This window comes from Columba livia, chromosome Z (genome assembly GCF_036013475.1).
Source record: "Columba livia isolate bColLiv1 breed racing homer chromosome Z, bColLiv1.pat.W.v2, whole genome shotgun sequence".
NCBI lineage: Eukaryota > Metazoa > Chordata > Aves > Columbiformes > Columbidae > Columba > Columba livia.
The window spans coordinates 8,799,296-8,817,403 of record NC_088642.1 but is presented as its reverse complement, the minus strand read 5'-3'; the positions used below and the strand labels follow the sequence as shown (position 1 = coordinate 8,817,403).

Below are 18,108 nucleotides of genomic sequence, written 5' to 3'. Positions count from 1 at the left end.
CAGATTACAGCTTAATAACTTTTGTTGTGGTGGTCCCCATTCAAGTATCAATTGTCAAAATTAAAAGTGAAGAAGTTCTCCTGCCAAGTAGCAAAGAACCCTCTCATCTGAACAAAAGATGCCTACAGCATAAAGGTGGCATCGAAGAACTGCTGACATGTGGTTCTGCAGCCTACAGCACAACCGGGCTCTCTACTGCTCAGGCACTGCCTGGAAAGTTGCAAAAACACATTCCCACAACTTCCAGAGCAACTCAGAACTACCACATAGCCCAGCGGAGCCTGATCTAAAGACCTGTCCTATCACACTGTGTCCTTCCTGGGTGACCTAAAAAAGAAGCAACAGGTACTGTCTATGACCTGGATATGAAGCATTTCATTCTGATAAAAATCTTCCCTTTGTCACTCGAAAAAGCTCAATAACTGAATCAGCTGCAAGCAAATCAACATCTTAGACACAGAAGGTTTACCCACTTTTCATCCTTAAACTCAGAATGAGGCGGGGACCAAAAATCAAGTGCACCTACTGTGATCACATGCATGTAGCCCAACACAACTGATTCTTCCAGAAACATCAGTCTGGCTTCTTCTTGCTGATAGCAGCTGAGGGACAGACATTTGCTCTTATTACTGGACCTCTTTGGAGGACTTAACATCCTGACCCTGAGCTGGTTTTGCCTTTCCAGCAAGAAGTGACAGGTAACCAGTGCATGGAATAGCGCAACTCCATCCTTAAGGGTGGTAATCTGGAACTTCGTCAAAGAGTTGCCCAAAACATGACATAGCTGTTCAGTATGCCCAGGAATAAAGGCAAAAGGCTGATACAACCTCCACTGCACGTTCAGCTGACTGCACAAGGGGATCCTGCGGTTCAGGACTGCTCCTGTCCAGCTTGCTGACACAAGCTGCTCTTCACACGGTGGCTTCTGAGGTTTGCTGTCCTTTCCATCCAGCTGGGAGGTCCTAAACCATGAACCACTATAGCAGATCTCAGCATGCTATATTAGTTGATAAAAAGTGCTTAGAGGCTGTGCTTGAATTTTTAAGAAGTCCTTGACTTCATTATAGCCAGGACCAAGGTATCAATAACCTACCATTCAAACAAACAGTCAGAGGGACTTGTTTTCTGCTTCAGTTTATCAAGTGTTAGAATTACAGGATTAGCAACTGAAACCAGAATCTGTTAAAATGTTCAAGCAGGTTTTAACAGCAGTAGCTCCTGTCAAGGAGGTACATTTCAGTTTATTCAGCCAGTCCGACAGCCCAGAGAGAAAGGTCACATTTCTCCAAGAATAAACAAGGTGTGAAAAGCTGATGTTACCAGCTCCAAGAGCTCCATGAGCACAAACCAAGCATTTGCATTCCCAATCAACCATCACTAACTCTTTATTGAGGTCACATTAAACACAGATTTTCCTAAAATGATTTATACTTGATCTTAACTAGAAGCTTTTGTACTTTCCATCCAGTTCCTACCCTCAAACCACACCTCAAGTGGAAGAAAACTCCCAAACTCTGATCCTCACAAAGTTTAAGAAAGTTACATTCCACAACTGCACATTTATAGTCCTGCTTACCTCATCTTAGGAAACTAAAAATACAAAACAAGATGAAGCTAGACATTTCAGCAAGCCAAGAAATCTGAAAAATAAATCAGATGCTGATCTGAATGAGTGCTCACCTTGCATATACTATGAAAATATCATAGAAGTCACCCCACCAAACAAAGTTCAGGGTATTAATCTTATCTCTAAATGATTTAGTGAGCCAAGCCTAACACACGCACAGGCTTCAGTGGCTCAGAAGTTTGGATGCATAAGCAAAGATCATATGCTGCCAAAACAAAAACCCTCACAGAGGAAATGACATACAGACTCCAGCCACATTGCTTGAAGGAAAGCCCTCTGTTGTAGAAGGGTGAAGGCTCCATGAGACCTTAGTCTCCCACTCTCAAAACACATATCACAGCATCAGTCAGAAGAGTTCAGAAGAAAGGCACAACAGCCCAAGGACATCAAATACCAAAAAAGATGGCACATCCATAAGAGTGATGTAAGGCAACCGGCCATCTTGTCTAAATCTGCACTTGTTAACGCACAACCCCAGATTATTTTACAGGCTGCTTCAGCTTCTTTCCAGGAACAACTACAAACATACAGTCCAGAGAGCTCCCCAACCAAACAAAAATGTTTTGATCCATTGTGATTTCTTCGAAAAAAATGCATGAGTAATATAAGTGCAGGAAGAGGATGCCAAACCATTTGGATGTAAAAATGACCCAGTTACCAACCCAAGACTAGAGTGACTTCCTGAATAAGTAATAATGGAGGTGAGTCTAAGAATATACCTATCACACCTACATGAGTAAGCCAGCCAACTCATTACAAAAGGCAAGCCTTGTGCCAAAGCCTTCCCTTCCTCCAAAACAATGAGGCCAAACTGTATGTGAATCAAATTATTATTCTCCAAGCTACAGGTTATTTTGTCTTTTGTGGAACAAAGATCTTAAACCTTGACCCTGAGAGGCCGACAGGCACTGAAGATCCATGTTAGCCATACAAAGACATGATCCAAGAATTTTTTTCAGTTTGACAGGAGCCAAAAGGCATGAAATGGGGGATCAAGAAGCTGCTACTAAAATGGTTAACTCCTGGGAGAAGGAAGCTGATGAGGGCAATATTTTGCCAGAGACCAAGCAGATACACCCAATGCAATGTATCTTCTGCAGGCACCAAGGTTTTTAATTGCTGCTTTTAGGAACAGCATGCAATTCCTCCTCCAGTTGTTTCGAAAATTTAAGTCTGCTCCCTTCAGTTCCTTCCTGGGATGGCAGTGCCAGATTTCTTGCTTACTGCATTTACACGAGGGGAAATAACAACCACAAAAGTTTTTCTGGATTAACAGGAAGGCTGAGAGGGGAATTGACAGCATTTATCTACCTTGAGCAATTAAGTGCTACTGCAGCCCTTCAAAAGCTGCCCTCCAGAAAGTGTGGAGAGGAAGAAAAGGATAAAAGGGGTGGAAAAAAAAAAATAAAATGTAGACAGTCCTGAAGCACCATGAAGTTCTGAGGAAAACACAGCCTTTTTCCTGAATTAGTCGTTTTGCACAAGATACCCCTGCACGATGAGTGAAGCCATCGAGGGATGCTTGGTAAGCCCCTTCCTTAAAAATACAGAGTGCACAGGCCAGAGCCAAGCGGGCAGCGTGGGGTGCAAGGGGAGAACCCGCACCCTGCCGTGAGGCACCTGCCTTTTTGGGGGATTAGACCAGGAAAACAACAGCGGCCCGGCGCGGGCCCCTCTCCCCCGGCCGCCCCCAGGCCCAGGGGAGCTCCTGCAGGCCCCGGCCCGCCCGGCCCCCGCCGCCGGCAGCTGGAGGGGAAGGGCAGCACCTCCGGGCGCCGAACCTCCGCGTTCCCTCCCCGCTCCCGCGGGGGACGCGAGGGTCTGAGCGCGGCCCCGGGCCCGCCGCCCCACCGGGGGCCCTCCGAGCCCGACAAAGAGGCCCGGTCCGCGGCCAAGGGGGGCGGCGCAGGCCCCGGCGGCGTCTCCTCAGGACCACCGCGGCGGCGGGAGGCCCGGCCCGCCCGCAAGGCCGTACCTTGAAGTACCCGCCCTCGTAGAGGGTGTTGGGGGGCCCGAAGATTGCCACCTCCCAGTTGTAGAGGTCGGACTCGTCCACCAGGGTGATGCGGAAGCCCTCGACCGGCTCCTCCTGCAGCGACTTCAGCTCCAGCATCAGCGCCTTCTGCGAGCTGCTCATCTGCTGCTGGGCCATGGCGCGGCGCGGCCCCCGCCGCCGCCACCGCCCCGCGCTCCCGCCGCCGCTCCCGCTGCCGCCGCTCCCGCTGCCTCCGCCGCCGCCGCCGCGCTGCCCGCGGGCCCCCGCCCCTCCCCGCGCTCACGGCCGCCGCCGCCGCCGCCACTTCCTTTTGTGACGGCGCCCGCTCAGCGGCTGACCTCAGCGCGCCGGCCACGCCCCGCCGCACGGCGAGCCACGCCCCGCCGCACCGCAAGCCACGCCCCGTGTGATGCGCTTAAAGGGGCAGCGCTCCCCCACCGCAGCGGTGTGGGCGGGTGGCTTGGGAGCCGTGTGCTCCGCCGCGGGTCGGGGGTCGCATCTGCCCACCGGTGAACTCCCCTTCAGGAAGGCTCGGCCACACGGCGGCTGGCGGGGGACGGGACGGGACGGAGGGGGCGGTGCCGCCGCGCGGGTGTCGCGCGTGGGTACGGAGCGGCACGGCCGGGTCGTGCTGCTGAGCAAACAGACACTCACGGGCAAAGAAAACCCCAACAAACAGACGCTTTTCTTCAAGGGATGGTTTTTGAGGAGCAACACTGCATGACCCAGGGTCCCCTAAAAATCCTGCAGCAAGCCCCAAGCTGCAGTAGGAGAGGAACAGGCAGCTTTCCCCCTCCCATGGGTGTCACTTTCACGTGGCTTCACGGGTGTGTGAGGTGCTACAGGCAGAAGAGGCAGTTTTCATCCTTCCTTCTCTTCCCTGGCGTGGGTAAGGGAGAAAAACATTTGCAGAGGTGGTGAGATACACCAACCCATGAATGTGAGCAAGTGCCTATTCCTTAGCAAGTCTTCCATGAACAGTATAAATTTCATTCATTATAAAAATAAATAAAGAAAATTAACAAAGCGACTATCCAGGAGGAGGACAGAGCACAGCACAACCCAGATAGTGCAAATCTGCATTTTGCTTCTGGAAATGTTGATGCATGCACCTGCCCTTCAGCACACAGGACCACCCAGCTGCGTGAGAAACAACCAGGATGGATGTAGTTGCAAACTGGGCATTTTATCTCAGCCAGAAGAGGAGGAATAATGAGGATGCACTGCCCTGACAGAATATCTGAGGTGTATTCCTTGATAAAAGAGTTGATTCTAACAGGTATCATTTAAATAACTAATGAGATATGATGAGTTCTAAATCAATTGCAATATCCCCCCAAAATGTCAGAGCTATTTGAAGGAAATCTCTCTTGCCTGTGGACTTGAAGTCAAAAATAGGGAATTAATAAAAGTGAAAATCATGTAATGCCTCAATATAAATCTGTAGCATTGCATTACATTGAGGCCAGGGATTAAATGGAAAAAGACCCTCAGATTATGCTGTATAAAGAGGGATTGAGGAGTGTTCACTTTAGGGATTAATTAAATGAACAAAGTGATCAAAGACAGCAAGAACAGGAGAGTCAATAGGGACTGTCCAGAAAGGAGGAACCAATAACGGGGAATACTTATTTCATTAGACTATCTCAGGATATTACTTCATGCAAAAACATGTTGATGCTCAGAGAGGCAGCACGTTTATTTGGACAGTAACAAGGGTACTGGAGTTACCACGTAGAAAGGAATGAGATTCATTGGATACCTCATGTTTGAGATATCTTAACCCAGTTCTGCTTGGCATTTCTTTCATCCTTATGCACATGGCAGGGCTTATTCTACCTCACAGAGGCCTCAACCCCATGGACAAACAGGTTGGATGATGTGCCCCATCACCCCTACACCCTTATGTAGCTTTAACCCTCTCCCTTGCCCCCATTACCTCTCGCTGCTTTCCCATCCTGATGACAGCACCAGAGGCACCCGCGACTATTAGACCTGTGTCCTGCCTTTTCCAGAGACATGGACTTTCTCGAAGGCATGGGACTGACAGCGAGGACTCCCTGTGTTGGTGGGAGCTGGGGCAGCCTGTGCTGCAGATGGACCTTGAAGTCTCTGCTTGGTACTAGGCAGCCACAGCTCCTTCTCCAGACTCACGCCCAGGGAGGAGAGCAGGAGGCAGATGGTTTAGTCTGAGCACAAGTTGTTAGCAGGACTAATTTGCTGTTGGCTCGGCAGCGGTCATGACATCCTCCTGCTCATGCCTACAACTGCTCCACCTGTTCTTCTCCTGCCTTTTGGGCTCTCCCCAAGGAGGTCCCTATCACCTGCTCCATGGATGATCCAGAACCAGCAGTGGTACCCAGTCCAGGGCTTGCAACAGCCTCCAGGCTGTACTTGGTTGGACTTGATAACCTTAAAAGTTTTTTCCAGCCTAAATGATTCTATGATTCTAAATACTCCAGCTTGACATGTCAGGGGCACAAGCCCTTGCATAATCCCAGCTCACCCAGGAAACTGTCCCTGTGGAGACTGGCACAGATTTTCTCGTGAGCTGGGATTAGCTCTCATTCACCGCCACAGGGGTAATCTGGAGGAACATCCCTCGTCCATCCCTGGTTTGCCCGAAGTGTGTGTTCCTGTACACACAAGCACAGGTCATCTGGTGACACTTATATCTTACCACCCTGAAGTGAGCTCAGATTTGCAGAAAGCTTCTTAATTCTGCTCTCACATCCTCAGGCTGGGGGCTGGAGGGCTGGATCACAAATGCTTGCATGGCCAAAATGCTGTTTGTTGGAGGAGTTCCTTGGTGGCCAGGCTGTACCATGTACCATGGGCATGTTTTCTGGTGGGAATTGAGACCTGTGTTCTTATTTATGTCTTGGGCTGACAGCTGTAATGTTTCATCAATACTGGATCAAGTTGACTGGCAGGACATGTGGGCAGAAGCCACGCTCTGACTTTGGTGCCAGGCTTCCTGGGTGGCAGGTGCTTTCATCACCGTTGCGTTTGGCCAACCATCTCAGTACTGCAACATCTGGGCCACATCTGAGATGGTTCCAGACATGATGCTCTCAGCAATGCTTCCTCTGGGAGAGAGAAAGTGCTTCACCTCTGCCTGCCACATCCCACCCAGCCCTACGACACAGTCAGCAATGAGTCTTTGGCTTCATCTTTCTTCTTCCCAGTCCCAACAACTTGATCCTAGCTGCCCATGCTTCATTATTGCTCTCTGCTCTGCAAAGCAAATCAGCCCCATTCATACCTCCATCCCCACCTCCCAAGCACCGAGGTTTAATGTCATGGCCAACAGGATCCCAAGGATCCAGTCCCACTGCCCACTTCCAACTGCCTCTCCTATGCCTCATTTTCATTGCTAATGAGTCTAATAACTCATCCAGCCTGGAGGGATGCACTGTGACCTTCCTCATCAATGCCAGCTGGCAAGGATCTGACTGCTCTGCTCCACTCTGTTAAGGTGGCCGCCCAGCTCACCAGTGAAACATGGCATGGCGCAGGCTTTAATGAAAAAGTTGGATTGATTCAGTGTGCAGGAGATGAGCCCCTTTGGGATTGTGCTGCCCCTATTTCTATGGTAATAAAACACCTTTCCTTGCAGCCAGCCTCCGGCACAGGCCTTGTCTGAACCAGCCCAATTCTGGGAGAGGTGGGAGAAACAAAGTTTGGAGCTATTCAGGATTTATCTCCACCTGCTGCCTGTCTCGAATATTAACGAAAGAGGTAATCATGCAAGGCAGAAAGTAAAGAAAGCCCTAGTGTATTCAATAGGACAGACTGAAATTTTTCCATCAGGATTGATTTTAGAGAGAATATTGGTCTTTTGGCCCCCCACCTTTTTTTCCCCCCTCCAACAAAAACTTCCATTGATCACAGAAAATAGAAACCACTGAAGCAACAGAGCTCCTGCAGGCATTTCTGCCCGCACTCCCGGGGAGGCTCCACTGCTCTGCCTGGTGTCCCCTTCCCCTAACCCAGGCTGCCCTGAGCCTGACCTAACTTTTTGACTTATCATATGGCATTTCTCCTTCCCTAATCAGCTCCAGTATATCACAATGAAAAGATGGAGCCTTGTCCTCTCCTCTTTCAGGCATTATCCTGTGGATGGTCACTGCATGCCTGCAAGCAGCGTTCTCTATGGGGAGTGCTCTGCCACAAACTCTATTGTCCCTTCTTCATCTCCATTTTTTTTTCTCAACTGAAGGAACTGGGATGTTTTTTGGACTAAGGAACAAGAAACAGGGTCTGGTGTAGGAACATGTGGCTCCAGGGAGGGGAATTCTCACCAGGAGAGGAGGAGGCTACACGTGCCCTTAATCCAACCCCAGCAGTGGAACTTGTCACTATAAACTGGACCTCAGGATGCCACCATCACCTTATGTAAATCTGAGATTAAAACTTCTCTTCAAGTCCCCTCTGCTTTGTTTTCATTATCTATTTTTAATATCTCTCTTCCTCTCCTCTTTCCTCCTTTCTGTGAGCCGCATTCATGAAGGATGACAAACTGAGAGTTAACTCCTCTGCTTAGCAACAGCAGAAGCTTTGAAAATGCAAACGCTGTCTTGGTGTCACACTAGAGGGTTACTGCCCTGTGAGCTGCAAGAGAGAGGGGACAAGAGCTGGCAAGATGGGGCAGGTCCTGCCTACATGACTCTGTCCTTCAGCGCTTTATCCAATTTCTTTCCTGAGTGGCACAAAGGATGAGACATCTGCTCCCTGCCCTGGGAAAACGGACTTGTCTGGGCTAAAAGATGACACCATCTCCTCTCCTGCTGCCTCCTCCCTGTGCCTCTGCTCCGGTAAGGCATCACCAGGGATCCCAGCAAATCTGGGCTAGGCTTTAACAAGATCTCACACCCAGGACATCAGATGGATGCTCCTGTGATGGGGAAGATCAGGCAGGGGGTAGGAACTCTGCTCATCATCCCTACAAAATCCTTACAGCACCCCCCAGATCCCCTTGTAGCTCAGATTACTGACAGCTATTCCTTGGGCTGTACTGAAGCAGAGCAGGATGTCTGGAGGTCCACCTGATCACCCTCCTGCCCCAAGAGAGCATCACTTTATCCTAAGCAGCTCAAGACATATTTGCCCAACCAGTTCTTTAATATTTGTCCTTCAAACTGCCCACAGTGGAGATTCACTTGCTCCTAGGTCAAAGTGTCTCTGGGCTCAGCTCGCCTCCCTATTGGAGAGCTTTTAGGTGTTCCCCTATCCTGAATGTCATCCCATTTCTTCTTGTCCAGACCACTATGGGGATATGGATCACAGAGAGAGGGTCCAGGATTATTTCCTCCATCTCCTTCCTGGAGTGCTGCTGCCCAGGCTGGATGCAGATCTCCAGCCAAGGCCACACTGGTGCTGGAAGAACATCATTCCCACAGCAGCAGAACACACTGCCATGGGCAGTACCGCTTGGGGCTTTGCAGGCTGGTTTCTCATCCCCAGAGGAACCAGCAACATGGGAATCTGGGGTTACTTCTTTTATTTACACTAGATAGCCCGGTCCCAGACTGGAGGGCAAATGAGCACCGTGGTGATGGATCTCAGCCCAGGCACCAATGCCCTATTGACAAGGAAAGATTTCCCCTTAAAAACACCCCAGGTATTTCAGAAGGGAAATCAAAGTGAAATTATCTGTTCTGCTGCCCAAGTGAACATTGCAACGTTACTGCACAAGCTGATTCTCACCTCCCAAAAAAGAGAATGGACATACAAGAGTCCTCACCTTCACACTGGCACCTATATAGGTGCATTTGGGCTGTAGAGCAACTGAGTACCTAAATGAAGCAACTGTGAAACTTTTGAGAATAAAAGTCTGTCCACAATACACTAATCTTCAGGAAGAACTCATCACATGGATGAAAGTACGCTTTTGAGCATTAGTTGTCAGCACCTGGGTTAACTGGAGCCTCCTGCATCAACGTAGCCACCAGCAGAGAAATGCAAAGTTTGGAAGATTCAGAACAAAGCAGAAGCAAAATGAAGATAATAAAAAAGTTCTTTAGTGGAGGTTTTTTAAATCTTATTTTGCTTTGCCCTTTTTCCTGCTTGTTTAAATTTGAATGGAATAAAGTTGTCTTTTTTTTTCCCCTCCATTCTACTCTAGTTTGCTCTTTTGAAATGGATGAAGTCCATCACAGGGGTTTCATAAAAGAGTTCAATCAAAATGCCTGCTGCTGCTCTCATTCAGCTGATGAATAAATTATAAGCACATTAGAATGCTATTTCAGCTGTGATTCCAGGGCCTGGGGAGGGTGATGGCTGTGACCTTATGCCTGTCAGACAGTGGTTTGCATTTCCAAAGATTATGTGTAACTGACTGTTCAGGTCATCTTACACCTCTGTTCTGGGCTCAGCGCACAGAAATATCTGAACCTGTTTAACCTGACAGCTACAGGGACAGTCGCCCATCTGCACACAGCAGTAGTGGCACTTGCTCTGGTCCTCAGGGGCTCTTAATCTGTTGAAGCCTAAAGTGACCATGGTCACTCACCAAGGCAGCAATTTGCATGACATATTGCTTTATTGATGGGTATGTAACTGAGATATCCACATTGCTTGGTCCCAGCAATAGTTTCTGTGTTGGGGACCAGTGTTTTAGGTTATTGTTCCCGCACAAGAAATCCCCGTCCGAAGCATTACAGTGTGGCTGAGATGGTGTGGACACAGCAGGGCCTGTTGCGGTAGGACAAGGGGTTTAAAACTAAAAGAAGGGAGATTCAGGCTGGACGTGGGGATGAAATTTTTTACAATGAAGGTGGTGAAACACTGGAACAGGTTGCCCAGAGAGGTGGTGGATGCCCCATCCCTGGAGATGGGGCCAGCCTGGATAGGGCTCTGAGCAACATGATGTAGCTGAAGATGTCCCTGCTCACTGCAGGAGGCTTGGATTAGATGACCTTTGAAAGATCCCTTCCAACCAAAACTATTCTGTAATTCTGTAATTACTGGCACGAGCTAGTGTTGGATCCTGGGTGCGCTCAGGAAGAGGCACCAGCCTAGGCCAACGTCCCCAGTCCTTTACCTTCACTTCTGTTGCAGTGTCAGCTCCGCAGGACTGTCTTGCCCCTAGTGGGTGGAAGTCCTGCCATAAAGTGAGTGTCCTGCCCTAGAGAGGGTGACTGTCAAGCAGGGACTCACAGCTGTACCTGTTCCTGCGGAAGAGCCATCTGGAACAGGCAGGCACTAGCAGCAGGTGGAGGGAGCTGGGGCCCACAGACCAGCTGCCCAGTGGACTCCTGAGTGCGTCCATCAGACCCTGGTTTCACCCTCAGAAGAGCCACCTTCTTGTATTTGGGCAGGAGCCATGGTGAGAAGGGACAGTATTTTGTGGTAGTCAAGCAAAGGGGAGGATGAAGCTTTTCTGGGTTTCACATCACTCCTGGTTCAGGGGCTGCGTGCACATCAACACCATGATCTGTGTGGGGACAAGACCCTTCACTTCCAGCACATTATCAGCCACTATCAGCTGAGCTTATGAGTGTTCCCACTCACTGCTGGACCTCCAGTGGTCACTGTGGTCTGGTCTCCAGCAGCAACACAGTCATCTTCTGCCAGTAGCTCCACTAAAATGCATGGCCAGCTAGGCTTAGCTGAAGATGTCTAGCTGAAACTGATCACAAAGAAGAGTTTCCATTAGGAAATAGAGGGAGAGCCAAATGAGTTGAGCTGGACCTCGTTTTACTGAGGCTGTATTCGGCCTTTTCATGACCCTTCTCACAATAAATATGAACAGATTCAGAGGAAGGAAACCAAACTACAGCATAAGCACCAAGTCTCAGGCACAGGCAACAGGCTTGGTGGTTGAATGGTAAAAGTTTCCCCTGGGTGAGACAGCCCAGAGAGGGGCTGGGGCAGGAGATGTTCCCTTAAAGTCTCCACATCCATCTTCCTAAAAATGAGATGTTCTTCTGAAAAACTGTCTGCAGGGCTTATGTGGCAGATGCAAAGTCTCACTCCTCTGTATGCACAGGTAGGCTATGAGCTCTGGAAACCACACTGTGGTGTGTGTGAAGTAGCATTGGGAAGCGGAAGACCATTGCGTTGGCCCTGCAAACTGCTCTGTGCACCCGTGCGTGGTGAGGACAAAGCTGAACTTTTCCTTCAGGAGGCTGAATCACCAGAAGGGTAATTAATGCAAATTTCCCAGACAGGTGAACAAGTCTGGAGAAGCCTCACTGCTTGGCCTGAACGTGCTGAGCGACACAGTCATCTCCACCCTTGGGCTTTCTGTCCCCTGGAAATTTGGGAAGAGCTTCTAAGGGGTCTGGGAAATAAAACAACCAGAAAAACACTGGCCTGGTCTCACAAACATTGTCTGTGTGGGAAAGTGGTGCTCATGTGTCCTCCTGGAGAACGAAAGCCCATGGAGAGACGAGTGCATCAATGCCAACCTGCAGGGACGAGGACTCAGGAGGCAATAACCGGTGGTTGGATGTCCACCCCTTGGCCCTACCAGCTCCCCTGCACCCATGTGCCCTCCAGCCACCCCTTGCTGGTCCCTTTTGCTCAGTCCACACCCTGTTGCAGAGCACGGGGCAACCCCAGTTATGTCCCTGCCCTGGTTTTGTGGCTGTGGCTGGAGGGCTTAGCCCTGCAAGAGGGTCCCTGGAGGACTTGTGGACAGGGTGGAGGGTGGCTGTGCCCTGTAGGTGCTGTGCCTCAATGCTGTGCTGTGCCTCAATGCTGTGCTGTGCCAACACCTCAGTCCCCATCCACAGCTGCCTGTAGGGCCAGGTGGCTCTTCTCCAGACTTGTTCACCTGCTGGGAGATTTCCATTACTTACCCACATCTCCATCCTGCAGGAAAGCCCTTGGCTGCACCAACTTGAAGCTATCACTGCATGGTGGGTTTTGCACATCCCATATCCTTGTTCCATCTAGCACACTTCAGCATCCTCTGCGTGGCCTGTAGGATGGGTCATTCCCATTCTCCAGACTTCAGCTGTCAATTGAAGGGCTGGCTGCATGTTTGCATCAGGGCCAGTCCTCTCTGCAAGAGCATCCGCATTCTAAAGGTGGAGAAGGCTCTGATGCTGCCCCAAACTATCAGCTGTTGATTTTATCTCGAATGGGTTTGTTTTGTCTTCACATGGATGTCTGTGGGGTCTAGAATAGTAGGAGGAATGGAGTCTAAGAGCCAACGCAAGACTTTGCATCTGGACTCTCATCTGCACAGTGCTTCAAATTAAAATGCTGTTCTGGTCTCTGGGGTGAGTGAGGGCAACACATTGGCTGGTGCTGCAGGGGCTGAGCTGGCTGCAGCCCAGTCTTGTCTGGTCTGTGTTCTCCTTATCTGCAAGGCAATCAAAGGACTTTGCCTTGCTCTTGCCCCGGGGAAGGAAAGAAAAAACAGCTGAATGTTCTTGCCTGCTGTTAGGAAGGACCAAAAAGGGCAAGATTTAGCTGTTTTCCTCTTCCTGCTGCTCCTCTGGTGTGAGATGGGTAAGTGGGGCACAACAGGGAAACCCTGTGGAGTGGAGGCCCAAAAGCATCTCCATCCACAGGGAAAACTGAGGAGCAGGGGCTGCAAAGTAGGAACCAGAGGAAGCAATGAGCACCTTACAGGGAGTGAACCCTCCTCTTTGCAAAGAGGCAACCAAAATACCGCAAAGGCCACACAACTTGGTTAAAATCTTTCCACCATCTCAAACGTGTTCTTCTCTCAGCATTCATTTTTAATATTGTGCTGGTTTGGCTGAACTGAGGTAATTTTCCATAAGGTTGGTTAATTTTCTTGTTAGCATGGTCCTTTCTTTTTGAATGTATCTTGAGAACTAATTAATGTAGTTTGAGAACTAATTAATGTTTTCCTCCGGCAACCCTTCAGTGTTTGGGACTCAGAATGAAAGAATGTAAGAATTCTGATGTTGATACTTACTGATAGGGGAGCCAAGGTTGTCCCTCAGTTTGTCAAGTTTTGCTAAACATGTGCTCAGCTTCAAAAATGCAGACTTTCTCCCTAGAGTGAGACATACTTTCATTTACCTGATCACCTACAAGCAGAAGACATTAGAAGGAAGGGTTTAGTAACATCATGCGTAGCTTGTACTCTGAGAGTATAAAGCTGTTCTTTGGAGAGCCATTTCCAAGCTTTACTTGATCATATGGCATTTTTCTGTTTTTATTTTCGTATATATGAAAATATTGTCCCATTCATTCTGCTCTCCTACTCTCCTTTTTGTTTACACTCATCAACATGATGTCTTTCACATATGTATATGAAATATATAAACATATGTGCTTTTTTCACATCTACTTGCTGCCCAAAAATTCGTGAAAGCTGTCAAAGCATTTGATAAAAGAGCACAATGAAAATAACCTGCTGTTACTCTTAATATTCTGATTATTAATGAATAATAGAAAACATTCAAGTGATATTTTATTTGGGGATCACAGAACACAGGACATGGGAGTATATATAACCTGTGACCTTCCCGGCTGTTTTCACCATTGGAGGTATTTCCAAAGGTTTGGTAAAGCAAGAGAAGTTAAGAGGTTTCTCACTTATTGACTATATTTCATGGACATCTTGTTGGTGATGTGGCTGACGGTGTTTTATGGACATTGAAGATGGCTGCAGAGTGAGACCCAAGACTTTGAGGCTCTCTACCAGCACTGACACTGATTTCACAGGAGACACTTTGCATACAGATAATGCGATGGTCACACTTTGCAAACCCCTTGGTGTGGAGATGGTATTCTTCCCACCCAGTGGATGCACAGTAACATGGGGGTAATGGATGGCTTGAAGACTTGGAGGCTGTTTTGGGAGCAATTAACTCGTCTCTTTTACTGAGGCAGAGATGACAGCAGTCTAAAGGGTGGGAAGGTGCTACCACCTGTTGGGATGACTCTGAATCCAGCTTCTACCAGTGCTTTCACTGTCCAACTCTCAGGGCATCTTGATCATGAAGACTGTGAAGGTATCACACATGCTGTGCCCTGTTCACCACTTCGGAGCCTGATGCTGTGGCTGGGTCTGGGACAGCTGGGTTTGGCTGTGTCTGCTCAGAGTATGTATTAATTGATTAGAATATTTTCCCTTTTGATCTTGTTTTCCTGCACCACAGGAACGAAAAAGAAGATTTGGAAATTCTCACTGGCAGGTCAGGGGCTGGTCTCCTTCTGCCCTTATCTCATGGCCTTCAGGCTCAGTTTCTGAGCTCAAGAGACAGCTGCTGGTGCCCTATCAAGGCGCTGCAGTGAGTGATTCCCCCACCGTCACCCTATCTCCAGGGACCTTCCTGCATAGGTCCTGCTGGCCACTATCTCCTTTCCCCACCTGCCGGGACGCATGTGTTCCTCCCTGAGACCCTCTGCCTCCAGGAGATGCTCAGCAGATATTTTTGGGCAGATTTGTAAAAACAGGTAAAAATTTTATCATGACAGACACTGCATTTCAGTGCTGGGTGTTTCTGTGTTTTTAAATATAAAAATTGCCCCAAATGGCCTATCTAACCACACACCTCTCTTCGTGAAAGTCTACTCTTGGAAGGGCATAAGGACAAGTGACACTTCCTCAGAATATTTCCTGGACTTCTAACATTTTTTTGTGACTCAAATTCCCTGAGTCAGAGGTGTCCTTGTTTTTAATAGTCTTCAGATTTTTTTCCCGTGAATTTGTGTAGTTATTTTTGAAACCAAGTAAATTTTAAGCGTTTGCAACATCCTGTGACAAACAGCTGCCCAAGCTAACGAATTGTCTGGGTGCAGAATCATTTCCTTTGGTTTGTTTTGATGCTGTCACCTGCTAGTGGGGTTTTTTTGTTTTGTTTTGGTTGAAGTAACCAGCCTGTTTCAGGACAGAGGCTCATCACCTGAGGGGCAAGGTGGCCTTCTGCTCATGGCTTGGTAACCCACAGCATGGCAGTATGGGGTATCGGAGCGAGAGCATTCACCTGGGAGTTTCAAGCGCGCCTGTCGCCCCTGGGTCTGGGCATTTGGGATTCTTGGAACCACCTGGATGTTAGATAGCACAAAGCCCTCAGCTCCCTCTGCAGCCTTCAGCACCTTCAGGAGGCAGCTGGCCTCACCCCGTGTTCCCCTGACTCATCTCGAGGAATGTCTCTCCTGAGTGTCTGTGCAAGGACAGGTAACTCCTACCCTTTGAGGTCAAACCAGGCTAAAGCAGCTTTGCCCAGATTCTCCAAAGCTGGTGTCCAGTTTTTGTTTTGGTGGAAGGACTCTCACGTAGACCTCAAAGAGATCTTCCCTGATGGGGAAGCCATCTGTGACCCCAGCAGATGACAGATCTGGCTCACAGAGCCGCCTTGCAGGGGCTGTAGGGGCCAGGGAAGAGGGGTTCATCCCAGCCCAAAGCCAGGGCACTCCTCTCTGTCCTTCCAGTCCCAAAGCACCCTGTGGAGTGAGGCCACACACTGGGACTCATCCCTGTGGAGAAGAAGGCCCAGGAGAACAGCCTCAGCACCCACATGGTAAGACTTTCACAGGATGTTCCTGGAGCAGCAGAGCTTTGAAGCTGGCTTCTGGTAGCAGCCTCTTGTGTGGAGTCTCGGGTGGCTAGTCATGGGGCTCAACATGCCCCACTATCTTCCTCCCAGAGAAGGAAGACTTTGGTCTTTCTCCTCCTCCCAGCTGAGCTGCCTAATTCCACAAAACATCTCTGAAACACCTACACCCTGGGGTGAAGCTGTCTCTGTGGGTTAAAAACCATGAACCAAGAGGAGTCTGGCAGAGACAGACAACACAGTTGCATGATCTCTGTTTCCATGGGAAGTGAGAGCAAAATGGAGAACTGTGAGGGAGTTTCTCAAATGCCCATGTCAGCTCTGACTCAGCTTTCCTGACCCCTGGCATACCCTGACACTGCTCTGCCTCAGTTTCCCCATCACGTGAACAAGGATGGACCATACCTGTCTTGAAGAGTCATTGGGATGAAGGGGCCGGGACAAAGGAAAATAGGGCCAGAGCTGTTGAATCTGAGCCAGGTTTCCCTGAAGATTTTAATTAATCAAGTAATCATCATCATCATCATCATCATCACCTCCACTGATGTTTGCCCAGCACCACACAGGTTGGGTTTGGCTGAAAAGGAGGGAGGGGGGGCACACGCATTGCCAGGCAGTTTGGCACTCGGAGGTTTAAGCCATGAATAAATAAACACCGCATTTGCATGTTCCTGGCTCTCTGCACTACATGTAGTCCCAGAAGCTCCCCCAGAGATTGCATATTGATTTTTTTGGGGGAAAACACCACTATTGTGCTGCAGGGAGGGCTGTTTTGTGGGACAGACAAGACAAACCAATTGCTGATAAAACATAGCATGATGGCAAGAGGAAAGGGAGCACAGATTTTCCCCTCTCTCAATGCCTCCAATGTGATTTTTGGAGGCTGCAGGTTGTTCCTTACTATCAGAAAAAAAAAAAAAAGAAAAAGGTTTCTTCTCCTTGTTGCTATGTATAAAGCCCACAGCAACAGCTGGGAAATCAGATAAATTTGCTCTCTTGCCTGTTGCAGGAAGCAAACAAAAGCATCTGGAAAATAAAAACAAGGGCACAAAACAATCTATGCAAAAAGCAAATTAGTGATTTAAAAGGAGGCAAAACACAGCAAGCACATCATGAAAGCATATCAACTTCCCATTAGTTGGCTTCATGTAATTCAGGCAACCACAGTTTTGAGGTAAAGCTACCAGAACCACTGACTTTGGACAGCCCAAATCAGTCTCTCCCTCTCCACTCCTGACTTATACATATGGATGGGTTTAGTCCTCTTTGAATTTTTGACCTTTCAGGTTTGGTTCCTAAGGCAGGGTGTATAGCACACCATCCCAGCCTACAACCCACTGACAAGGTCTCCGGCTGTTGTACCATCCCATGAACCTCAGGTTTATCCCTGTAAAGCCCCAGAGCCACCCCTGCCGCTGGTGGGGGGGATGCAAAGTGGCTGCTCCATCCCCACACAGACACGTGAAACTTAATAAACCAGGTGAGACTTAATGAAACATCATCCACGCAAGCAACAAGTGATGACTGAGGGTCATTTTAATCAATGTGACACTGTGTTTTGTTTAAGGTTTCAATGGCTAGAAATGTATATTTTACCACCTTTCCTTGCCCTGATGAGGTTTCCCACTTCTTGGTCGTTGTGAAGATTGCTTGTTAGGCATGTGTTTCTGTGATATGGCCATACTTCGGATGGGCAGCCAAATATTACAGGAGTGCTTTTTTGTGTCATTACCCCATGTACCACAATATTTTTGCTGGGGAGTTATGAATGCCTCTATCATGTGTTAATACTTGAGAATTTGAAGCCCTTGAACATATTAATACTTCAGAAACCAAAGGGAGGAATTATTTAATCTTACAATGAAATGCAGATTCTGCTGGGGTGGAACAGAACACCCTCTCTGCAGAAGCAAGAAACCCCATCAAATCTGGGTAAAGCTGTTGGGAGGGATTGGATGGGCAATGAGAAGTGCCACATCCGCACATGGCCAGAC

The 18,108-nt window shown here is 48.7% G+C and overlaps 1 protein-coding gene across 1 annotated transcript in view; it reads right to left on the bottom strand.

Annotated features, from left to right (window-relative positions):
* UBE2R2 (ubiquitin conjugating enzyme E2 R2) overlaps positions 1-3,959 on the bottom strand; it is a 58,015-nt gene extending 54,056 nt beyond the window's left edge. The window contains exon 1 of the mRNA XM_065047052.1: positions 3,603-3,959. Coding sequence (XP_064903124.1) covers positions 3,603-3,779 — 177 coding nt within the window. The 5' untranslated portion in view covers positions 3,780-3,959. The remainder of the gene's footprint in view (positions 1-3,602) is intronic.
* Positions 3,960-18,108: the final 14,149 nt, after the last annotated feature.